The 15,457-nt window shown below is 29.9% G+C and overlaps 1 protein-coding gene across 3 annotated transcripts in view; it reads left to right on the top strand.

Annotated features, from left to right (window-relative positions):
- The window catches only part of Grip (Glutamate receptor interacting protein), a 319,089-nt gene extending 303,834 nt beyond the window's left edge, over positions 1 to 15,255 (top strand). For all 3 annotated transcript variants that reach the window (XM_064215167.1, XM_026630233.2, XM_026630235.2), the window contains 13 exons: positions 59 to 351; positions 2,330 to 2,505; positions 4,344 to 4,445; positions 4,852 to 5,008; positions 5,162 to 5,388; positions 6,033 to 6,178; positions 6,365 to 6,722; positions 6,801 to 6,956; positions 7,887 to 8,006; positions 8,297 to 8,812; positions 9,359 to 9,558; positions 10,573 to 10,680; positions 13,730 to 15,255. In XM_064215167.1, the coding sequence (XP_064071237.1) occupies positions 59 to 351; positions 2,330 to 2,505; positions 4,344 to 4,445; positions 4,852 to 5,008; positions 5,162 to 5,388; positions 6,033 to 6,178; positions 6,365 to 6,722; positions 6,801 to 6,956; positions 7,887 to 8,006; positions 8,297 to 8,812; positions 9,359 to 9,558; positions 10,573 to 10,680; positions 13,730 to 13,801 (2,631 nt within the window). In that variant the 3' untranslated portion in view covers positions 13,802 to 15,255. The remainder of the gene's footprint in view (positions 1 to 58; positions 352 to 2,329; positions 2,506 to 4,343; positions 4,446 to 4,851; positions 5,009 to 5,161; positions 5,389 to 6,032; positions 6,179 to 6,364; positions 6,723 to 6,800; positions 6,957 to 7,886; positions 8,007 to 8,296; positions 8,813 to 9,358; positions 9,559 to 10,572; positions 10,681 to 13,729) is intronic.
- The last annotated feature ends 202 nt before the right edge of the window (positions 15,256 to 15,457 follow it).

The raw sequence follows: 15,457 nt of genomic DNA, 5'->3' as shown, positions 1-15,457 counted from the left end.
AATGAACCGAGAAATAAAAAAAATGCACTAATTTTCAATGCTACATTTTTTTCCACAGATATCATTAACAAATAAAACATTATCAGAAGTACATCAAATTCTACAAAACTGCCCACAAGTGACAAGTTTAACAATAGAATACGATGTATCAATCATGGAATCTGTTAAGATGGCCACTGGACCTTTACTAATTGAAATCGAGAGACCATGTAATGAGGATTTGGGACTGTTCTTAAGCAATCAGAGATATTCGGATGACGTATACAGCTCTGGGTCGGATACTTATCAAAGAGTTGGGACTTGTAATGCTATTTATATTGACAGTATTCTGCCTGCGAGTATAAGTGACAGGTAAGAAAAATATTATTTATTGTTAGAAAATAGATAGAATAAATTATTTGAAAATTTAGTTAGATGCATATTTCATGATATACTTTATAATTATTAATATTGGGATCAACGGTTTCATGAATATTAATGAGTTCTTGTAATAGTTACTTCTCTTTAATTTTGACTGTTCTATGAATTTAGAACTTAACAAACTTCTTTCACCAAAGGCTATTTGCGAAAGATCGCTCTAAGCGAGAATCACCTAGCACGTCTTTATTTTTCGCTACTTATACCATCTTATAATATTTTCTGTGCCTTTCAAGTAATTCAATAAAGATAGAATACATAAAAAAAAACTAAAAAAACGTCAGATGTAATCAAGGAAGACTATAAATATTTATATTAGGTCCAAATAATACAGTGACTTAGCATTAAATTTCAATTGTCTACAAAAGTAATAATAAATCATTCATTCGATAACTTCTCGTTTTCAGTAAATAATTGATAATATGATATTTTTATTAGAACCATTCGTAAGATAGATCATCAGTTATAATACGATACCGAATTGAATCATTTTACTTGGTGGTAGGGCTTTGTGCAAGCCCGTCTGGGTAGGTATCACCCACTCATCAGATATTCTGCTGTGAGTGAGCCAGTGTAAATAAAGGCACTAGGGACATAACATCTTAGTTCCCAAGGTTGGCAGTGCATTAGCGAAGTGAGTGGTTAATATTTCTAACAGCGCCAATGTCTATGGGTAGTGGTGACCACTTAACAGAAGATGACACATTTTTCGGTCCAAAAAAAAATATTTTTTTTGGTTACCCGAAGAATTTTGATTCTCTGTTTATTATAATAAATAAAATGAAAAGAATTTAATTATAACTCAATATAATAGCTTATATATTTTAGTAACGAGACATTTTTTTTACTTATTTGAATAAATATTTGATTACTCGTTGGTTTTGTTAGACTATAAATTCTTTCAATAACTACCAATTTGGATGTTTCACATCTACCAGTGTCCCGTGACGGTACAATTTAATAAACTGCCTTGCTATTAATATCGAAATCAAAATACCTTTTAATCATCCTTATGGGTAATGAATTGAAATATCTAAAGTAAATTCCTATAATGGTTTGCAAATACACACCTACACAAATAAATCTATTCCAAAACGCTGATGAGAACAATTATATTAGAACTAGGCCGATCTGAATTCTAAAGTAAATTTGTAAGTCAGCCAGAAAAGTATCTTGATTTGTTCCGAACGTAAGTTTGATGACTCCATAATTTGAACTGTTATAGACCTAATTGTGTCTAGGCTACCAGTAAATCTATTTATTATCAAAATCTATACAACAACAAATTAAATCAATACGTTACAGTTGATAGTTTTGATTGCCTCGTTAACAAGAGGAACCTATATAAATGAAACGAAATATTATTTGCATTTAAAAAGTAATGAGTTAATACTATTAGTATATCATATTATTATTGTATATGTTGAATTATCTGAAAACTGAGAAATATTGGTGCTTCATTTCGTAATTATGGTATGAATTGTAGTTTATTAAGGGCATAATTACAGTTATTTCTATGTTATTTTTTTTGTACCAAAATAATGAAATATGCGTCTAAACCCACTTTCAAATTAATTTAATCAATTTATTTTAGGTTCTTTTTACTTAAGTTTTGGTTGACGTATTAAATACACTATATTGAGTTTAATTTATTTTAGTGTGCATAATATTTATATTTATTGTACTAATAGTAGTTTAATGTACTGGGTCAACTTCTATATTAAGTTTAAATTTATAACAGCTCTATAAAGAAGTTAGTTGCATGAAATAAACATTAATTTTCAAAACAGACTTAATAATCTACATAATAAATACTAAATTTTTATAGAAATCGTTGTAATTAAAGAAATCCTTTAAAATAAATTAAACAATATTTCAATGCTATGATTGCTTAAAACTTTATCTCCCACAGATGTGGTGCATTACATCCTGGCGATCAGCTGTTAGCTTTTGATGATCATGTAATAGATGGAAACAATTACACGGCAGAAGAAATTATGTGCTATCTTGAAAATTGTGAAGCTGGATTTACGCGGTTACACGTTGCACCAAGACACGTTCTAGCTCACGGCGGAAGGTTCACGAGAGGTACTTTAAATATGAACATTTTTGCTATCTTTAATAAAACCCTTAACAGTAAAAATCTATTTTATATGTAAAGTATATACAAATTGGAAATAAAAAATTATATCTTTTACTGAATTAACATTCTTGTTGAGTATTAAGCAATGTTTGGCAATAATTATTTTATTCAGATGAGCTAAAATATAAGTTAGTATGTAATAGATTAGTAGACTACATAAAAATAGTTTATATCACTATAAGTTTTGCATAATTTCCAATAATCAAATTCTAAACACATCGGAATTTGGCCAACAACAAATTGGGTAGCAAGGGAATGATTACGGAGTTAATTCTTCAACAACTCTGAGATTCTTGCGGCTGAGTCTACTAGAACTTAGAATAAAGTTTTCAAAAAGGCTAAACGTGAAGCGTCTAGCGTTTAATATTCTTTTGGAAAAATATCTATCAAAATATACATCAATCGATGTGATGTTTGTTAAAGCTGGATTATCTAATTAAGTAATTAGATTAATAATAATAACTTGTTTCACTAGCACTTCTATAGAAACCACAAATTGTTGATATTCAAAAGAAAATATATTTTTAAAATGATATCTCTGAAATGAAATAATATGTTGATGAAAAATGATTTTTTTAATGCATTAAAAACAACTAGTTGAATTCAGAAAATCGTTTATTTAAATTTTCATTTCTACTAATATCGTCTATAAATTGGTCCAAGTATCACTTTGAAACGTAATGAACACGAAACTTTGCACATTATAGTCAAAATATTGTAGTTCCTTTGTATAGTTATAGAAAATTGGCCAAAGTTTAATCCTAATTCTCTTAAAATTGTTGAAATCCGTTCATAAAGTTTTATCTTCCTCATTTAGTTCATAAACAACGAGTTATTTGTAATCAAAATCTTATTTTAATAACGTTATATTGTTATTGATGTTACGCGTCTCGCTATTTTGCCTTTGTTTCACTTTTATTACTTCGGAGTAACGTTCAGTACCTTCCCCAATTGTGATATTATTTCGATGCGATTTTTTTATTACAATGTAGCAGCAAAACGTGGAATAAAATGATTTTGATAATATATGTGTATGTCTTTGTTCTAATTTAATTGAAGATTCAAAAAAATATGAAAGAACTGTTGATGGTTTTTTTTTATATAAATTTATTTATTTATTATTTATTTAAAATTTATTTATTTATTATTTATTTAAAATTTATTTATTTCATGTTTATCATAATAAACAGGCTAAAAGAATCAAATACAATAAAAGTTGGTGTCATCTATGCATATACATACATATAATAAATTTTTAAATTGGAGTGTCTGTTTGTAATATTAAAATAACCGCAACTAAATACATATGTTATACATGGTACATATTTAACAAAATATTTTTTTTTACTATTTTTGTCTGTCCGTCTGTTTGTTCCGGCTAATCTCTGGAACGGCTGGACCAATTTTGACAGGACTTTCACGGGCAGATAGCTGATATGTAATAAAGAGTAACTTAGGCTACTTTTATTTTAGAATTATATATAAAATAATATTAAAGTCACGCTGCAATGTCCAAATACTGTCCAGTACCACACGCAGCATCGCGCATTCCACCACTCCACTGTCACGGCGGGTGCCTCCTACCAACGACTTAATATCACAAAAGCTACCTAATACATATGAATTATAGTAAAATCTGCGAACTGAACAATAACTTTTTTGTTAAATTCAAACGTGCACGAAGTCGCGGGTACAGCCAGTGTTAAATATAATTGAAAATTATATAATATTTAATCTTTAGGATTAAAAATCTTATATGATTTTGATGACATGGTATTTTTAGAAAACTCGATGTCTGGTGCTTCAACCTTAAATCCAAAAAAGCCGAGACAAAGAAATTACAGACAAAGTTCAATGCCAAAACTAGGATTACAAGATGATTATGGTAAGGAAATAAAACCATTTTTTTTTACTGTTGATTTAAAAAATAATAATATTAAAAAATTATATGTGTAAGTATAATTTAAAGTGAGAACTTCATATATCACTGTTACTTTTGACTTGCGTCTAGTCATATTAAAAGTAAATATTATTGCTTCGTGAGTTAATCAAAATTGATCATTTGTGAATATCTTCACCACAACATAAATAATTCCCTCAAACTTGAAAATCAGGTATTTGAAATTCGAAACAGGACAAATATTTTTTGCCCGTTTAATGAACGAGGGGCCTTGGATTAGGGCCAAGTTAATATTTACTTAGGACTTATTGTGTTCTAATTAATTCTCTTAGTTTGGGATCACAACAATGTATTTGTTTTAAACGTTACATAGTGTTAATTAATTCAATAGATGTGCAGCAGAATTACATGAACATGGGAGTATGTAGGACAGAATCGTTGAATATACAGTTAGAAGTGCCCCCGGGACAAACTAGCGGTTTGGCTGTTCATGATGAAAATGCTACCCTAATTATTTCACATGTTACAACACAATCTCCTGCATTCAGGTAATAATATTAAATTTCATATTATTTTTAATATATATTTTCAACAATACATGCACAACAAGCTTTAGTGGCATATTTAGATTTAAACCTTAAGTGCTAATACAGAATGTAATATTGATTCTATAATTATTCACACAAATATTTGCAATTCAGATCCGGATGTCTACAGATAAGAGACAGGGTGATGTCGATCAATGGTCATGAAAATTTAACAGCGGATGTCGCGAATGAGATATTACAAAGGCGAAACGATTCACATAATCCAAAATATTTGACTTTAAACGTGGAATTTAGTATGCCAAATACAATAGAAGCTTCAAGTGGGGTGTTTAATGTAAAACTAGCTAAAACATCGGCAGGACTTGGTGTTACAATAACAGGTAATAAATAAAATAATAATATTTTGTAAAATTAATAACCGCTTTTAAAGCTCCCACGATTTTGCTTTTACAAGAATTGATGATAATACTTTAGTCTGTGTTTTCTATCGGAGCGTCGTCAATGTTGTCAAAATTTTTTGTCAGCCAGTGTAGGCACAGGCTCAAAGGATCTTCGATTCCGATGATGACAAGGTTGACAGCGCTGAAATCGTATAGGAAGTAGTTTACATATCTGCCAGCGTCATGTTTCAAGCGTTGGTGTTTATGATAGATGATGCAATAACTTATCAACCTTAAAAAGAAAACTTAAAATAATATAAAATAATAAGAATTATCATTAAAATTTAATTCAAAACACATACAATTTAAACCACCACGAGCTGATTGCATTTCGTAAGCAACGTCCTTGTGAGCAAAGCTAATCTTGTTAGAAACTTTTGGTCTCTCAACTTGTGACTTGATTTGATGTGATAATTACATTGTCAGCCCTCTTAGCTTCTGTGACTATGTTATAGTGCTCGTTTAAGTCATGAACAACTAGCTTTAGCTTTCATAGCTCACACTATACCCTTAATATTTTAATACAACGTATTTTTACATTAAATAATTAAGTAATACTTAATAAGAGTTCATTTTTATTACAGGCTGTAAGCAAAAACTCCTCAGTAACGAAGAACCAATGGTAATATCAGATATCAAACCTGGTTCAGTCGCACACAGAAGTGGCGCACTCGCACCTGGTGATCAGCTATTGGCTATCAACAGTCAACCGTTGCATAACTTATCTTTGGTAATATAATATAGTACTGAAACAAAAAATTCTCCTATAATACCTATTTAAAATTCAACCAATATTTTTAAATATAATTAATTTGTTATTATTTCCATGCCAGCAGTATTGAGTTATAAGTTAAAAAAATTGTAATCAATAGTCTTATTATTTATGTAAATTAACATTGTATATATAATTTTGTAGGATACAGCTTTCAATATATTACAAAACTCACCCGAAGATATAATAACATTGAAAATCCGCAAACGTGACCTCACCGAAGACTGGTCGAATATCCACAAACATAATGCCAAGTTGACTTTACAAAGTTTTAGTAATATTGAAACTAAGGCTGTAGTTCACAGTGGAGAAGATTCAGGCCATCATACGGATAGTCCTAATAATAGTGCAAAGGAAAGCGAAAGAAGTCATGGTAGCGACAATGGTAATACAGCAGTTTTTATGATCGAAATAATAAGACAGGAAAATGGACCATTAGGGTTGACGATCGCGGGAAGTGAGGATGTAACACAACCAATTCTATTAAGCGGACTTGTTGAAGGTAATTTTAAAAAATATTCTTAGTATTTAGATATGTTTAAATTTAATGAAAAATAAAATATTCCTTTTTTAATTACAGGAGGGTTAGCAGAAAAATGTGGTAAATTGGCAATAGGAGACGAATTGCTCAGCATTAATGGAGAAAGTGTGTTAAATAAACCTCTGTCTGAGGCAATAAAATTATTACAGCAAAGTGGTCAGCGGGTTCAATTGCAGATGTGTAGAAAAGTGACAGGTAAGAAATTATCTCAACTTTAATTCTAGTCATTTGGTCCCATTTATGCAGTATTATTTAACATCCTATAGTCCTATGGTATCGCCCTAATTAGTAACTTTCAACGTATATTATAAATATAATATGTAATTTTAAGTGAGGCATAAAAAAATCTATTAAAATTTACGAACATGCTACAGATCACTAAAAATCATCCTAGTTTTTTTTTTTAAAATATAAATAGCGCATCAGCTTTAAATATATTCACAATAATCCCTTTTAGTTTAACATTGACTCTGATTATTTGTACAATATGTTTCGTAATAATATATGTGTTTTCACGAACCAGATTAAGGATTCATAATATTGATTTAGCTCAAATAAATGTAATTTCAACCTTGCGTTTTCCGTTTTATGTGTAATAAAAGTTACGAGTACTGTATTTGCTGGAAACTCATCGAGAGTTTGCGGTCAAACAATTTAAGTTTTTTCATTACAAAAAGTCACTACAATGTCACGTTATTGGCACAATAATAAAGTTTTATAATACGAGATGTTTGCTCTAAAAACAATAAACTAAATTAAATTCCATAGAAAACTTCTTAGTTTTTAATGGGCTAACAATAAACTATTTGACTACTTAAATACCTCCAAATTTATTTTGAAAATATTTGATTTGTTAATATCAAATTATCATTTGAAAATTGGACGTGGTTAATATCCCCTGTTGTAAGGTATAATTGTTACGTCATAACATCTTTATTCAATTCAATATCAAAGCTGAGCATTATTAATTAAGTCTTAGACGCGTACAAATATTTTTAAAAAGCACGTTTAAATTATGAGTATTATTTCAATCAATTTCTTTTGTGTTCGACTAACATCAACAATTATTATGTAAAAAATATTGAACGTGATGGTTTATTTGTTTTCAATTTTTATATTCATCAGATTGTGCTGAATCGAGCGTAAGAGATTCCAGTCATTCAACTTCCAGCCCGGGACTATCAAACGATAGTGCAGTAGAATCCTGGGATCAGAACACTCCCGTCAGGACTAGTGCTAATTGTGGTAATAATATATACATATTTAAAAGGAATAATATTTTAAAAGAATTGCATTTACCGTACCCACAATCTCATTTCATAGTATGATAGCGCTTAAAAATATAATATATACTCGTATTATCTCAATATTAACACACATGTATTAAACAGTCCCAAAATAAAAGCAATGGAACAATATTCTTTAAAAAAAACAAGTGAAAATCAATCGCCTGAATTAAAAAAAATCGTTTCCTCAAAGAAAACTAAACTAAAAGGTTTCGGCTTTAAATATATATTACCAACGTTCCTTTTTAGGTAATTCAGATGTAATAGAATATGCGGTACCAGATAAAAGTCGAATAATAGATAAGCAGCCCTACTCACCAACAGATGAAGATAAACTTATGGCATCCAGTTTCAATTCAGCGGCCCCTTACAGCATTCACGATCTACCGCTACCTAACTACTCACTAAATAATTCTCTCAAGACTTTCCATTACGAAAATACGTGTATAATACCAGATAATACTTTGAAAAACAAACAGAATATAACGAGAGAGGACGACGTACAGCAAATAGAAATACTTACGTCGAATATGAAGGACTGCCAGTTACATAATATGGAGAAGTCATCCTGTAAATGCGATTACGTCCAAATGGGACCGTATGGTATCGTTTCGCCGAAAAGTCGACGTCCGAACTGGGATAGCGATTATTTAAATAATGGAATTTATACCGTCACGACGCCTCAAAAGTCTCCGCTAAAACCGACCGTTGCAGGAACTAGCTTTCAATTCTCTGCTAGTCCTATTTATGAAAATGATATGCCAAGTAAGTTTTATTCTTATATAAATAATGAATTCAAGTTAGAATTAGCTGTTATTAGTTAGCTACGTGAGAACATACATCTAATTCTGACTGATGAATTAGATGTATGTTCTCACGTAGCTCAAAATGAATGTTTCACCAAAATTTAAAGTTCATGATTTAAGGTTACAATAATATGGTCTCAAAATAAATGTTATTTATTATTGTGGAAATGTATACATAGTGTATGCTAAAGTCATATTTTAATTATCTGTTGCTGAATGCTTTTTGTAAAATTATCATATAGCGGGGAACTAAGTACATTTACGAGCTGTTACTTTACTTTACTAAAATAAAATTTTAATATTTCCAAATAAAACATTACGTAATAATTATTCCGAAAATTACGCTTATCACTTCACTTACAAAAAACACATAGAATTTTTTTCATAAAATCATTAGCAATTTTGCGAAAACAATTTCACGTTAAAACTAAATTTTTTATTAAATATTATATAATGCTACGTTTTTTTTTCAAATATCTATTAAGACAATCCTTATTCCTTTCAGGCCTCTACAGTAGCGAAACTCTTTCACCCGCAAGAGGGTCCATACACCATGTAATTCTATACAAGGATGCTATTTATGATGACTACGGTTTTTCTGTATCGGATGGTTTATATGAACGGGGAGTTTATATTAATAGAATAAGAAAAGGCGGGCCAGCGGACATAGTCGGTCTGTTAAGGCCTTATGATAGAATCTTACAGGTATAAATAGTTAAAAAAATAACAACTTACGTTAATATTTATTACAAAACGTCGTATCGAAGTAACATTGCTTTGCTGAACTGAGATGGGCCAGCGTTTAGAGAACGAGAACCTTTACGGCTTATTCGTGTTTGTAATTCATCTACGGTTCCAATTGAAGGAATATATCGTAAGTAAAGGTTAACTTATCGAACGAAAATGTCTCACACGTTTAATTCACAAAATAACACAATGCAGCACTAATCAAGCAAGCAGGAGACCGTGGAGTGGAACTATTGCAGGCTGTTAATTAACTTGTATTGTATTGCTATTGGCTGGTGGCATTGCGGTATAATTCAAGAAATAAATAAATTATTTAGTACAATATTGAAATTAAAATAATATAATAGTGAAATATATAGTGAGCCGAGATGGCCCAGTGGTTAGAACGCGTGCATCTTAACCGATGATTTCGGGTTCAAACTCAGGCAGGCACCACTGAATTTACATGTGCTTAATTTGTTTATAATTCATCTCGTGCTCGGCGGTGAAGGAAAACATCGTGAGGAAACCTGCATGTGTCTAATTTCAACGAAATTCTGCCACATGTGTATTCCACCAACCCGCATTGGAGCAGCGTGGTGGAATATGCTCCATACCTTCTCCTCAACGGGAGAGGAGGCCTTAGCCCAGCAGTGGGAAATTTACAGGCTGATTATGTTATTATTTATGAAATATATATATATACCTTTATGAGTACGTACAGCATTAAATAGCAAAATAGTAATAAACGATCAGGTTTTGTATATTATTATATGTTTTGATTTATTTAACAAATGTAATAAATATTTTTTCGAATAGTGCACAGAATGTTCAAAATTTTCGTCAGAATTAAAAAAAATGCCCCAAATAAAGAAATCCACTAAATTCCACGATAAAAATAGGATAGAATTACAAATACTAAATATTTCAAGGGATTTTCGACCTTATGTTATTGTTTTGATAAAAATTATAGACGTTAATTGTTTGTTACAGGTGAACGGAACGAGAACGGTTGACTACGATTGTTGTCTAACTGTTCCATTGATAGCTGCTGCCGGAGACAGACTAGAGATCGTGGTGCAACGGATGGCAACATCTAGAGTACGTTGAACATAATAATATTATATTAAAGCTATTATATAACCGTAGATAATCGCTGTAGCCGAGAAGGCACATATGGCTAAAACATATTAATAATAACTTTATGATATAAATAAACATGGGGGAAAGAACACGCAGCGCGATTATTAAGATGACTTTGTTTTCTTTCAGTCTTAATTCAAGATTTACTTCTGACTATGACTTTATAACTAAATAAAGTCATAGTCACATGATAACTTTAAATATTGCTCAAATAAAACATACAATATGTACAATAAGGTGATGACTCAAGGAATTAAATATATAGATTTCAGGTCAGGATCAATTTTATTAATGACTAGTCTATTAGGCATTTAAAAAAAGCCTATATCCTTCCTTGAGGTTCAAGCTAGCTCCATGACAGTTTTTATTAAATTCGGTTTAGTCGTTTGACCTTGAAAGTGCACAAGAAAGACAGAGTTACTTTCGCATTTACAATATTAGTAAATACTTTATAAACTAACCACTAATACCAAAATAAAATAACAAATACAATTTACTGATATGATAAAATATATATTAAAAAGATTTATCAGAATTATTTGATATTTCAACCGTAAATCATTCAGCTTTCGAAAGAACCCGTTTTTTGATCCGTTAAGGCATATCCACTTATAGAAAATAGTACGGTTTGTTACTCAAGGAATAGTAAGGATAACTTAAAGGTTGCCTTAAATGTTCATTGACTGAATCCGTCAATATTAAACTGACCAAAATCTAACACAAACCTTCTGATTCCACGAACATATTAAGGGATGGAATAAAACGAGCGACGCGGTAACATATTTAAGGGTAGAATCCCACCTGTGCGACCAAGTGATGAACTATAACAAAATGGTGTCAAGATGCTTTATAACACAGATGTGACCAAGACATTGGTTTTCCCCTGTCGTCTTATGTTTAGTTGGTTGAATATATAATATGTTCGATCTTTGATTAATTTTTACTCAATTTAGTTGAAAAGGAAAATGTTAATTTAATTTATACCTATATTCATGTAATTGAAATGCAAGCTACTGGTTACTTCAAATAAGGTTTTCCCTAATAGATAGACATATACCATCGCGGACTTTTTAAGGTGTACAATACTGTAGTCCATTATTCTGATCTGTCTCGTAGGGTTCAACCCACGTTTGCAATTTAAGTGCAAAAAACGGTGTTTATTTACGAAGTCACATTAGAAACTTCTAAAATTATCAGTATTTCTCAACTGCATAACGCATGTGTTATACGTATGAATCTTTCTCTTGAATCACTTTATCAATAAAAAAAAACATATCAAAATCCGTTGCGTAGTTTTTAAGATCTAAGCATGCATAGGGACAGACAGCCGGAAGCGACTTTGTTTCATACTATGTAGTGATACAAAACAAACAACTTATCAATGACGATGGTCCAAAGCATTTTGGTAACGTGTTTTAATTCGATTTCGGATTACATTATGTTTTTTCTTTCAAATTTTCAAGTAAAATTTAGAGATATCGTGATATGTATGTGCTTATATCAATATTGACAAAATTTCGAAATGCGTTAGACTGAGCTGTTGTAGGATAAAAATTTCATCTTTTTAAAACCTTTGAGACTTATATCGACCCGCAATAAGCAGTTTACTTCGTTATGGCTCCATTAATGTTAGTGGAAGGAACTCCGCCGTGGAATATAAAATAGACATCTTTATTTATATACGAGTAGTGGCCGCAACTACATTAAAACATTGGTCATAAAGGCTTCTCATGTAGTTTTTTATGTCTTTATTTTATGAGCAAAAGTATTCAATAAGACCTTGTAAAGGGCATTAATATCGGACATTAATTTATGCAATGCAAGCATGGAACTAGCGCGCTTAAACAGAGTCTAGCCACATGTTCGTCGTCGATATAAATCGTTAAGATTGCGATAATTTAATTATACATAGATTATAAACATATGTTCGTGCGATTCGTAAAACGCGTCACTCAATTAAAATAAATTCTAACATCATGTAGAGAAAATGTGTTCGTTGGACTGTCTGACGTCTAATTGTATTAAATATAATAGTTTATTTTCAATTAAAATTTTTATTCTCACACGTAACCGTGGAAATGTATATGACATTTCCAGTAAAGTGAACAATGGAAGATTCTAATAAAAGGGCCCCTTACTTCTTCCAACGTGTATCCGAATTTCGTTGAAATCATTTTTATTTGAACTTGACAAAACTATACACATTGTTATTCGAAATAATTATCGTATCTTTGTAGTCTTTTTTATCTATTCAAAATAAATTAAAATATATTCAAGCAAAAACAGCTGTGGCTTTTACAAACTAGACTTGACATTTTATATCAAGTAAGCCGAGACATTACACCTTGAAACATTTCAGTACTTAAATCGAGATTAAGGATTTAAGATTCATATCATTCCTCCATAAAGAGACACTCTAACGCGTTTTCACTAAATCGCAGTGAAGTAATTAATCTCTTTAAAGTGACGGCCTAGAAATTTGCCATTTACATAAGAAAAAGCAAGTTCAAAGGCAAAAATAAAAGTATCTTAGTCGTAATATATATTAAAGGATATTCCAATATTTAATCTATACTATTACTTCCCTAGAACCTTACTCTGAACACAATGAAAGCAAAAACAAAACATCAATTTCATGCTAAGAAGAATATTATTTATTTCTTTGATCCATTTATTATTACATAATTCATAACGAAGTACATTGAAAAGTAGGCTTTACTAAAAAGACAGTAGGGATTGTTTTTATACGACCATAAATTGTTTAGGTGGAGTAAACCTTTTTACATACGAGTGGCTTTAACGATTTTCCTAACGGTCCTTATTTTCAAATCATCATATTTTCATAAAGACATTAATATTCAAATTTTTAACATAACAATTTGTAACTACTGAAGTGTCATGAAAAACTGGTCCTACTGGAAATATAAGTATATCGAATTAATAAAAGGAAATATATGTTATGGAATGATAAGTTAAATAATCAAGATGCCATTTTCTCTTGTTACAGGACCTCAAAAACCACAGACTAGAAGATAGTTCCAGCCCAAGTGACAGTAGTATCGTGACTAAGACCATTTAGTGTATAACACGACTTTAGTGAAGTGACATAAACAATTTGAAGTTGTAGATTTGCGAGTTACTTCCTAATATCGTCGGTTAATCTAACATGTACTTACTATATTATATATAAGTGAATAATGTGTTGTAAATTAATAAGTATTATTATATAATGATGAAGAGTGGGGGACTTCTAGGTATTTTATTATGCTCAAGTCGCTCGTCTTCATTTAAAACTATCGATTTTATTATTGAAGATTGTTTTATTTGGAAAATATTTACATATATGTTTTGTTTCAATTAAATTCAAATATTTTCTATTGATATAAATTATATATATTTGAAATATGAAATAATTTTTTACCAAAGTTGTATATATAAATAAATTTACTAAAGAAAAATTTCAGCTATAGGTAATGTTTTAAATAAGGAGACAATGAAATATTTGATAAACGCTTTTTACATAATTCTGACATATGCTTAGATATGTTTTATATAATAGTGATTTTCGCTTGTATAAAAACGCAAAATATAAATATAATTCATAACAGTCGTAAGCTCCTGACAAAATAATATACTTCGTAAATTAGGATCAGAAATACAGCCGACAGCATTTCGGTCTGGATATAAGCCAAACACTCTATCTTTGCTAGAGAAATCTTCGAAAAATACAGCTTTTTAAAATTTGTTGAACAATATTTTAAAATAGAATCAGGTCGCTATGAAATTCGATATAAAAACATACATAGGACAGAATTTCATAAGGTAATATAAAGTTATAAAACTGTATACTAAAATTAACGATAAATTTATTAATAAAACGTATAAATTAAAAATTAAAAATTTGTAACACACACTGTTGTTAACGAAACGAAATAAATAAGTGTTGATGTTTTTAATAGCTTAGATGTTTATCGAATAAATAGCACTTATTAGTATTAAAGACGATATTTTTAATGTATATACCTATACGTACTCACGTACGTTAAAAACTAAATATATTGTAGAGATACTGTTGTTGACAGACTGATAGGAAATGTAATAGATATTTAGGTAGAAATGGAATGTATTAATAAAAATATAAGTTTGTTTATTACAGCGAAAGATAAATATGATTTAGAAATACATTTTAATAAACATTTGAATTCAGTGACATCATTTTAAAAAACGAATACACCTTAATGTAACGGATACATTAATATTATAGAATGATTACATTTAAAAATTTTGTACTTAGATTTAAATCGTCTATGAATACTCCTATAGCATCGTGTTTCTGTAGTTACATTGTATAAAATATTTTATAAAGATTCTTGAACATGATTTTAATAATTTTACATATTTCTCTATGGCACACAAGCTGAAGTCTATATTCGTTGCTCCTCGGCTGTTACGAATGACTTGGTTTATCTACTTGGAAATGTGGGATAATTTGTAACATCTTTTTTAAGGAAATATTAAAAGATTTTGCTTAAATTTTAGTCTGTATTTAAAATGTTTTTTTAGTTCAAATTTTTTGTGATAATGAATAGTAAACAAAATTAATTATTCAGTACCCCAATTGAAATAAAATTGTTAATTCTTCATGAAACATAATTCGATTTGAAGAAAAGCGCCAATCTAAATATTTAAAGCTAACTGGTTTGTTATATCATTTCTTCCAATTTTTTTTTAAATT

Source organism: Vanessa tameamea, chromosome 6 (assembly GCF_037043105.1).
Source record: "Vanessa tameamea isolate UH-Manoa-2023 chromosome 6, ilVanTame1 primary haplotype, whole genome shotgun sequence".
NCBI lineage: Eukaryota > Metazoa > Arthropoda > Insecta > Lepidoptera > Nymphalidae > Vanessa > Vanessa tameamea.
Note: the sequence above shows the minus strand (reverse complement) of the source record. Positions and strands in the feature narration are given on the sequence as shown.